At 36.9% G+C, this 10,838-nt stretch overlaps 1 protein-coding gene across 1 annotated transcript in view; it reads left to right on the forward strand.

Moving 5' to 3' along the window:
- The window catches only part of ATRX (ATRX chromatin remodeler), a 131,945-nt gene extending 124,900 nt beyond the window's left edge, over positions 1-7,045 (forward strand). Inside the window, exons 33-35 of the mRNA XM_063432062.1 lie at positions 1,580-1,675; positions 1,783-1,911; positions 4,094-7,045. Coding sequence (XP_063288132.1) covers positions 1,580-1,675; positions 1,783-1,911; positions 4,094-4,399 — 531 coding nt within the window. The 3' untranslated portion in view covers positions 4,400-7,045. The remainder of the gene's footprint in view (positions 1-1,579; positions 1,676-1,782; positions 1,912-4,093) is intronic.
- The last annotated feature ends 3,793 nt before the right edge of the window (positions 7,046-10,838 follow it).

Genomic DNA, 10,838 nt, shown 5'->3' on the forward strand with positions numbered 1-10,838 from the left:
ATGCTTATTTGCACAATTTAGCGGCAGGCTGCCTCGAAGCAGCAGTTTAAATAAGTGTACATAAACACTGGACCGGCTGTGTTACACATCTTCTACTATTGTACATATGTATATATACTTTAATTGCCAAATATTATTGCTGACCTCCTTGGAGGAGACTGTATATAGATGTGCTCCATATAAGCTGCCCAGGCATACCCTGTAGCATCAGCTGTTCAGCAGGGTTCACAATCTGTGTTCCGATCTGAACAACTATAAAGGCTAGTGGGGACCAGGTTACTCCTCTACCATCCGGAGGCTACTAGACAATACATGACGTCTGCCTCTGTGATACTCTAAACCTGACTTAACTCGATACCAAGGCTCCTATTGTGTACCCATTAGAGATATATATAAACTAATGGATTCTGACTCTTGTCCCCATCGACTGAACAGTTCCGTACGCACTACCATACTGCTGTATACTTAGAGTAGCATTTCTGGACGGACACGTCCACACAGAGACTCTGTGGGTCCGTTCTTAATTATATGTATCTCTAAACTGAGTCAAAAATAGGAACTGTCATTCTAAGTTTAAAAAGCCAGGATATCTACTAAACCCTACGTGCATGTATGGGTGAGGGGGTTATAAATATCTGATCGAATATAGAACATACGGTATACCGCATCTACTTAATACTATATCTCAGATATCCCTCTCTACTAACTTTACTGCTACTGGGTAATATCCAATACCGCATCCACCTAGTTTTTTAATTCACTTCTAGTTTACACGAGTGTTTCACCATCACTGTGTGTCTGTTTTGTCCGCAAGCGGCTTAATAAAGGGTATATCCCACAATTAATTATTTTTACCTTATATTTAGAGATATCATCTAGTGGAATAGACACCCTACTGCTTCGGCTGTAGTTGTGTTACTGTTCCACTTTAGTCTTTTCTCTCTATGATAGAAACATTTAAATACATTATGATTATTATCATTTGATATATATAGCGCCTTCAGATTCTGTAGCGCTGTACAATGGGTGGACTAACAGACATGTAATTGTAACCAGACAACTGGACGTACAGGAACAGAGAGGTGGAGGGCCCTGCTCAATGCGCTTACGTAAAGGCAATCAACACAGTAAAGGAGGAGACTATATTTAAAAGAAGAAAAACTACCACAACAAGAGGACACAGTCTTAAATTAGAGGGGCAAAGGTTTAAAAATATTAGGAAGTATTACTTTACTGAGAGGGTAGTGGATGCATGGAATAGCCTTCCAGCTGAAGTGGTAGAGGTTAACACAGTAAAGGAGTTTAAGCATGCATGGGATAGGCATGAGGCTATCCTAGATATAAGACAAGGCCAGGGACTAATGAAAGTATTTAGAAAATTGGGCAGACTAAATGGGCCAACTGGTTCTTATCTGCCGTCACATTCTATGTTTCTATGGTTTTACGTTTTGAGACAGTGGCCATTTTTTCATGTGAAAGCAATGCATTCAATATAACTAGTCTTCTTGGGGGAAAATAGGATGTTGAACACAAGCTATTAAAGGATTCTCTTCATATCTGATTTGTTTCTGCTCTCAAGGATCTCATTAATCAAGGCAGAGAAAAGGTTGTGGAAGCTACAAATAATATAGCATCGGCCCGCATTCATCCATTGGATGACATCATTGCAACAGTGGTAAGATGTTTAAATGTCAATTTCTTGTTTATTTTTTATTTTATACATGTCTCATATATTTTACCTACTCGTGTGCTGTGCACTAAATTCAAATTTTTATTTTCCAGTGGAAGGAAAATCCAGCTTTCTCAGAGGCACAGGTTCAGTCTCTGGCACTAAGCAGACAGTCAAGCCAAGAGTTGGAAATTAAAAGAAGAGAGGCAATTTATAATGATGTTTTGACCAAGCAGCAGATGGTAAATATTTTACCCGTTATCTCATGTAAATTTGCTTTTTGTTTTTATGGCCAAATTGAAGACTAGCTGCCTAGTTAATAAACACAATAGGTGTTTTGCAGCCTTTTCCTTAGGGTAGAACCCATCCTGTTTAGTGCATATTTTGAAAAGTTATTTTCCCACCAATGACCATTTAATAAAACAATAGAAATAAATATGCAGTTGGCGATTTTTTTTCAGGTGATCTTTATTTCTGAAATTACCCTACATGTTTATCATTGTTCTGTATCCTGTATATAATTATACAAGTATATACCCAGGGCTCATAATGTCCACTTGCCACTGTCTATTAGCAAGTGAAAATTCAGCCCTGACAAATAGTTCAGTCCTGGTAAACATGCCATGGTGCCATCAATAGATAGTAATTTTTAATGCATGGTTACTAGCATAGGAGTTGGAATTTTGATCTCTGATAAAACTATGTATAATTTACATTTCATGTATGAATTGGTGCTTTTACCGATACTGTAGTTTGCCAACTTGACAGTTGGCTATTAATGATATACTTTTGTTTACGTGTGGCCCATTTGGATGCAATATTTAAGAAATTTAAATTATAAGCCAACGGTCCAGAAAACCTGAAAGGGACACCCCAAATGAAAACTTGCATCCATTTAATGTATTTTTTTTCCGAAAATCAGCTTGCAAAACCTACAGTTATCTTGTCTGCTGCCTTTGTAAACCCTCCCTGATTTTCTGTGGCTGTCCAATCAGAGAATCCTCAATGATAAGTCTTTGCAAGGCAGGTGCTCTGAGCAATTGCTGCCTCTTGAGTTTAACTCCACTGAGTTAACGGAACCAGGAAGTAACATGACCTGTTGTCTGCTTTTTAGAGCCATGGGGATTTAACTATTTTTATTTATAAAAGTGTAAATTTCTCTTGAAATCTGCACTTTTTGCAAACTGAAAAGAGGACACATTTTTCACACAGGTTTTCAACAAGCTAAAGTGCTTCAGGGGTTTAGCGTGTGCCTTTAATTATAACCGTTAAGGTAGCAAGAGGTTATAGGCCTATCCTGGCACCTTGTCGATTGTATAGTCAACATTTTATTTTTGTAGTTCAGAACAGGTTCAATTACAGACACTGGCAGGGTCAGCATTTTTGAGCCCTTACCAAAGAAGCAAAACACTATCCTTCCTGCGGAATCCCTTTGACTTTTTCATGCAAATGTTTCCTGCACAGTTATATCCAGCTACAGGCTTCACACAATTAAAAATCATTCCAGCCAACAGGTTCCAAGTTATTCGGGGTGCACATTGCTTAGGAATGTACTGGCCTCTGCACTGCTCTGGACAGATCAACGGCATTCCTGTTTGAAATGTTCGCCATCAGTAAATTTTTGTTTCCACTTGAGGGTTGTCAACTTTTTTCCAATGCTGTCTGAGGAATTGCCCCTCTTCAGAATATAATGGAGAAACCCCCCACAAATGAAATCACTGTGACAAATGTGTGAATTTCTTTCTCCTTTTTCTCCTTTGCAGTGTAATATGGCCAGACTGCGTGTGGCTTGCATTACAATAGTTAAATCATGAACAAGCCATAACTGCGTGGCTTTGCCGCCTGAGACAGGGCACTTACAGTAATTGTCCATTGGATACCAGCCATTAGTGATGGTGATAAGTTTAATGGCTTTCCCATCTGGTTGTGTGTCCCTTACTAATTGATTTCAGACCAGAAAGTATTTTTTCTTCACACTGGACATCTGAGATTGAAACACCATGCTCTTTTGTTTAGGATTGCATTATATTACTTTTATTAGTCACCAAGCTTTTTGTAGGTTTCCTTTTTCTGCAAAGGTCATAGTCATTTTGTGCTGTCTTTAATTTTTATTTTTGGCACCCCTAATAAACCTAACAAAATGTACGATCATGCTAGCTATTGTCTAAAAGCATAGGTCAGTGGATTCTTTCTACCCGTGTTTTGTGGGATGTGAATGGTTTAAACATCAACTCTGTTAAATAATGTTTAAAAGCCCCACTTTACATTGAGAACCACTTTTAATTTAGCATATTGCATGTGATTACTGCCATGTATTTCATTTCCTAGTCATATGTTAAAACAGTAGACAGACTTTACAGTGTGTATCTATTGTGGGCACTACCATCGATAAGTCTTTTTTTTTTTTCTTTTTTCTCTGTGCAGTTAATCAGCTGTGTACAAAGGATATTGATGAGCAGGCGCTTGCAGCATCAATTCAACCAACAGCAACAGCAACAGTTACAGCAGCAGCAGCAACAACAGCAACAACAACAATTTGCTTTCCAGCAACAAGCTGCAATGAGCCGCCTAATGATGCCGAAGGGCTCAAACATGATGCTGAACGCTTCTAACTATCCGCAAATGGACATACGAGGAATGTTCCAACCAGGGATGCAGACGCACCCATTGCAGCGCCCTCCACCCCCAATGAGAAAAAGTGCAGGCGGTTCCCAAGCGAAAAAAAATTGATTTTGCACTAGACTAATCTTACATGGACTGTTTTAATTAAAGCATCGTTTTTCCATTTTGTGTAGGAATTGATGGCTTAATATACCTTTGCTGTAAAAAAAAAAAAGAGAGAAACACAACAGTTTGGTTTTGTTCCCTTTAAAGGCCAAACTGTATTCTGTATAAGCTTTGCTGTGTAATTATTAGTTTTTGTTAGTTACTTTTCGGTTCGAGAAGAGTCCGCAGGGCTGCACGGAACTTCTTGCTTCATTAGTGCAGAAGAGACATGTTTTCAGTGAAAACACGCCTTCCGTAATCATACCAGCTACTCCAACTTACATTAACCCCCTTTTACTTCAAATTTACAAAGCCACCCTCGAAGAACACTTATACATGTCAGAAGAGATGTTCTTCAGAGGCGGAGCATATCACCGAAGGCCACTACCTAGATCACAAGGGCCTTGACAATGCCTGTTTAGTGGCAGATGTTGCAAGAGCAGCAAGATTAGGTTTGTGGGTTGTTTTTTCTTTATTTATTTTTTGTGTGAGAACTTCTTAATCACCTGAATCTGTTTACCCACTCTGTTAAATGCATGCAGATCACAAACTACTTGACTTCGCTGCTGCCAGGATTGAAGCGCATCACAGTGCATAGTTACTCTAAGGAGCATACAAAAATATTAAATAAAAGCCACCATATTTGTCCGCTGAGTTCGTATTGCTTTAGTCTGTGTAGCGTTAATTACAGAACCATTAGATTTCAGAATTTTTACATTTTTAAACTTTCTCGAAGACAGCTGGTAAGCTCCTTTCTCGCCCTTGAGATTCATGTAATAGTATTCTTACGTCAGTCGGCTTTTTAAGGTTTCATCTGCATCCCTGTGCCTTTGTAAATAGTTTAGTTTTTTTGCTTTTTTTTTCCTCACTTTTTTTTTCCATATTGTTATATTCAAATATTAGTTGTTTACAGGAATAAGCTTTCCTGCAGCCGTATTTGTCTACCCTTATGTAGGGCAAATTGTTAGAATTTATTTTCTTTGTATTTTTTACGCATTTCAACTTTTACGTCTATTTGTTCTTTCATTGAGAAAGAGTGTTCACTTGGGATTGTGACAGCAAATGTCTAGGAGGAATTATTTTTGTATGAAGTTTTGAGTCTGTGTGCTAATGGCATTCAGACCTCTGCTACTATTAAACTCTCCAATGGGCTGCAAATGTGCATTCATCATTTACTCCAGTGTGTGTCCACTCACTATAGAAGCAAACTTCCGGATGGAAAACCTTTTTTTGTTGTTGTTTAAACCTTTTCTATGCGTTTGAATAGCATGCTGAAACATCCTGTAGGCTGCAGATGAGGAATAATAGGTGATCTTAACTTTAAGTGGCAGAAGGGGGACGCTAATTTACACACTTTTCAATAAGCTATGTCCCGACTAATTTACACTTAATTGTGCTCACAAATAATATCTCAATATCATTAGGTGTATCATGCAGCTTAGGCAAGGTGATACTATGTTCAGCCCAATCTATTGTTTGGTAAAATTTAGGCTGTTCAGGTTCCATGAAAAATACCTTAATTAATATGTGACAATTAAAGACCGCTTTTATTCTTTAGAATGGTGATCTCGGTGGGTTTATTCCCAACTGATATGCAAAATGTAGGCCAGAATATTTTTGCACCATCTCTATTTTGGTGGTTTGCCAGGGGTACATTAATTTGGAATATGCAGATAAGATTAATCTACAGTAAGGAATTCGACACTAGCGGGTTGCATATGTCAAAGTATTTTTCACTATGCCTAATATTTAAAATTAACACTGAATGTCTTGAAAATACTTTTACAGGTTGACCCTACAGGGTTATGAAGCCATCATAGTCTTCAATGCACTTGAAGTGGAATCATTCCCCTTCGAATATAGCTTTTCCTGCAATTGTTCCTTTTGAGGTTTGAAATATTGAGCAATACCAAAAATTTCATTTATTTCAATAAATAAATGAAACTTTCGATCATTCTACCAACTTTCATACTACTCTAGAACTAGCACTCATTTAACTATTCAAATGCACTTTTCTGTTATCTTACCAAAATTACCAACATGACAGGTAATCATATATCATATATATGATCACTCACGTATAAAATATCACAAAAAAAGTGAAGAACAAAATGTTTTCACCATTCAATTCCAAACTAGATTGTATATGCCCAAAGTAAGATGTAATGCCCACCATTCTCTGCTTGAGCAAACCAATTACTGAAGTCACAATAAAAACCCGGAACTTCCTTTTAGAGTGCTTTCCACCACAGAGTTATTTAGATGTCATAGATATTGTGCTATTTGTCTTTATGGGACAGCTCACATTCCTGTTTAATATATTGTTCCCATCCTTTTCATGAGAGGCTGCATCAGTGGTTGAGCACTGTGTATTGATTGCATCTAACATTGCAAAATACTAGTTTTAGCTCTTTGGAAATTCACAGTTGATCATGTGCATGGTATTTACTTGCGTTGCAGATGCTTAGTAAGTTGTTTTTTTTGTTTGTTTTTGTTTTTTTGTGGGAGCTATAGTGAGAGTATTTACTTTTGCTACTATGCCATGACCAGGAATGAGTCCTCAAATTATTATTTTAGTGAAGGAAACTCCCCCAAAACTATTTTATTTAATTTAATTTTTTTTTTTTTTTATAGCATGTTAAACCAATTTTAGAATGATTCATCTTGATGGATAAGTATTAATAGCTCTGCTCTACCATATAGAACACAGTCACTTTCTTTAGTTTTTGGTTCATTGTATGTTTACGTGTATATTTTTGCACATGCATCCATACATCTTCTTTTGTTCTTTTATTTTTGTGTAGTGTTTTCTGTTAACATACGTGTGCACACAGCTGACTAGAGATGTTTTAGAAAAAGTAAATTTCTTCTCCTTTTTCTTTTCCACATGGGAAGTATCACTCAGTCTCGTAGAGTCTTGAATTTTTTTTTTTTTTTTTTTTTTTAAGGACCCCTTAGTAATAAACTGACATTTTTGTTTAACACTTTGAGCAACAATACAAAGATTTTATTGCTTAGAAATAAGAACTCCTAACTTAAGTAAGGATCCCCTTGCTCAGCAGTAAATTATGACCTGTCCTTAAAGATAAAAATGACAATTTCTTTTGTTTCATAATACTTATCTGGTTGATTAAGCACAGTGTATTTGCCCTAGGTGAGGGGGCAGCATGCAACTATTGACTGTATTATTTGCATGCTGCTCATGACAACCGTAGTGCAACAACTGCTAGTGCACCCTGTATCTTCCTGTTCGGCACTAGCACCTTATTCAATGATATAATTTTTTTTTAATGCTAAATTGAGTGTTTTCTCTATTTCAAAACTCCACTCTGTGTTTCAGAAGTAACAGTGTGTTAAACAGTCAGTCATGTCCTGAAATCGGTTTAAGTAGTGTGACTTGAGTGGGATTTTGGTTTGCTTTCATCTTGGCACAAACGTTTTATAACCATCAAAACAGTGAAACTTTTTCATGGTTTCTGGTCTTATGAGTTTTTCTATTATGGAATTCCGCCTGGCATCAGATTGTATTTCTCAGTTTGCAATGGTATTAACATTATCCTTTCCATTTAACAAATGTTTAATGTTTCCTTTGTAGTACAAAAAAGTTTTTCTGAATGATGTTACTGTAAGACTTATTTCATTATTTTTTTTTCTTTTTCTCCACTCGTGACTTAAAAGAAATGCGTTTTAAAAAAAAAAAGTTGCTCCGGAAGATAATCTGCCTTTTGAAGGGACAGCTGTTGACATAATGTCCAAGATAATCTGCATACTAAATTAGGTGGATATCCTACTAACCATACTCTTGGATGGAAACTAACAAAAGTGCAACTTGGACCACTCATATATTAGTCACTAGAAATTCTAGCTTCATATACTATTTGTACGTTTAACATCAAGCTTTAACAAATATATAAAAAAGACTTTGGGAAGATGTGGAAAAGCTATTTTCCTTTTTATTTTATTTTAGAAGTTTTAACTAGTTGCATTTCAAACAGTTGTGTACTACATTATTGCCTGCTAAATTTTCCACATTTTGAATATGTTAATTTGGATGTAAAGCGTTTTGGCTCTGTATTTGTGATATTGTACATGTATGTCTCAGTTGTATAGTAGTTTCGGTCCATTTAACCAGCTTTGGCTGCTGCAATCATACAGCTGTGAAGATTTGCTTTTTTGTTTTCCTTTCCTGCTTTTTAATTTTCTGTATTTAATATCCCAAAGTACTGTAGAGAGTCACTTCTTCCCACAATTTTTTTTTTTTGTAATCTACTGAAGGACTGAAAATTGTGTTTTTAATGAGCAAGCATTCTGGAAATATACTGTGTTTTCACCATTCAAAGTGCTGTTTAGTAGTTGAAACTTAAAAAAATAAAAAAATATATTTAATATCTCATTTAATAAAGTGACCAAAACAATTTTCCAGGTTTTGTGTTATGTTTGATGACCTAGGTGTTGGCTAAATTGAACAAGGTTATTGTCCTTGCAAAATTTGACAAAAAACGGAATGTTTAATACTGCACACAAGAATTATCATCCTTGCGCATGACAATCTAAACAAAGCTCAACATACATTCAGGACAGAAATAAAGGAATGCATAAAGGGCAATGATTTATGTAGTATTACACAGTCCAAATATACGTCAAAGACTTAAAGGAACAGTCCTAGCACCATAACAGAACAGTGCACTGTAGTGGTTACGGTGTCAGGTGTGCCCTGGTGTTTTTTAATGCAGATGAAGGGTGCTTGTAATCCGACAAATACTGTCTTGGGGAGGAAATTAATTTCTTTCTTACCCATTTGTTAAAGGAACGCTATAGTCACCTAAACAACTTTAGCTTAATGAAGCAGTTTTGGTGTATAGATAATGTTTCTCAGGTTTCACTGCTCAATTCACAGCCATTTAGCTCTGACACAGCCTACATTAAAAAAACAAACTGGTTTCACTTTCAATCAGATGTAATTTACCTTAAAACAACTCTCTCTTTCTCTGTAAATTTAACTTTAATCACATACAGGAGGCTCATGCAGGGTCTAGCAAGCTATTAACATAGCAGGGGATAAGAAAATCTAAATTAAACAGAACTTGCAATAAAGGAAGGATAAACTTTAGATGACTCTTTACAGGAAGTGTTTAGGAAGGCTTTGCAAGTCACATGCAGGGAGATTTGACTAGGGTTCATAAAGTGATTTAACTCGTAAATGGCAGACAATTGAGCAGTGAGACTGCAGGGACATGATCTATACACCAAAACTGTTTCATTAAGCTAAAGTAGTTTTGGTGACTATAGTGTCCCTATATCAATATCTTGCACTTCTGATGAGAATAGCTCATGATCTGAGAATTTACCACGTTGCTCTTACCGTTTTAGAATATGATGCTTATAGAGCATCAGATTTTATAGTTGTGTGGTATAATAGTCTCCTGCTTATTGTCTTTAGATACCATTTTTGTAATTCCTCTCCATAACACGCAGAGGAGTCAATCAAGTGGTCTGAGTTTGGTGCAGCCACTTGAAATTCGTCCAGACACAGCCTTGTTCTTTGTTTTGCTTTGGTTCTGTAATCTATCCATCCTTCTCTTCAGTAATATTAAAAATTATGGTTGATTCTGGGTTTAAAACGGGTCTACAGATTGTTCTGTGCTCAATGCATTCCCTTACTTATAACCTAAAAAAAGACTAACTTGACTACAACTGAGTCTTATCAAAAAAAGAGTAAATTATGAAACAAAGGTAACTAAACCTAAATATAGGAAACTATAGACAAAATCAAATATATAAAAAAAAATCATCTAAATTAGAGAATTAATGTTTTCAAAATAGTTCAAGATATTTAACAAACCCTAGTGGTTACCGAGAATACCTCTTTAAATTCTCATTGCATATGGCCCAGACACTTTAAAATGTCTTAAAGGACCACTCTAGGCACCCAGACCACTTCAGCTTAATGAAGTGGTCTGGGTGCCAGGTCCAGCTAGGGTTAACCCATTTTTTTTTATAAACATAGCAGTTTCAGAGAAACTGCTATGTTTATAAATGGGTTAAGCCTTCCCCCAAAGCCTCTAGCGGCTGTCTCATTGACAGCCGCTAGAGGCGCTTGCGTGATTCTCACTGTGAAAATCACAGTGAGAGCACGCAAACATCCATAGGAAAGCATTGATAATGCTTTCCTATGCGACCGGCTGAATGTGCGCGCAGCCAGCCGACGGGGCGGAACGGAGGAGGATCGGAGGCAGACAGCTCCCCGCCCAGCGCTGGAAAAAGGTACGTTTTACCCCTTTCCAGAGCCGGGCGGTAGGGGGATGCTGAGGGTGGGGGCACCCTCAGGGCACTATAGTGCCAGGAAAACGAGTTTTCCTGGCACTATAGTGGTCCTTTAATGACCTTTTCATCAGTCCTATTA

This window comes from Pelobates fuscus, chromosome 9 (assembly GCF_036172605.1).
Source record: "Pelobates fuscus isolate aPelFus1 chromosome 9, aPelFus1.pri, whole genome shotgun sequence".
NCBI lineage: Eukaryota > Metazoa > Chordata > Amphibia > Anura > Pelobatidae > Pelobates > Pelobates fuscus.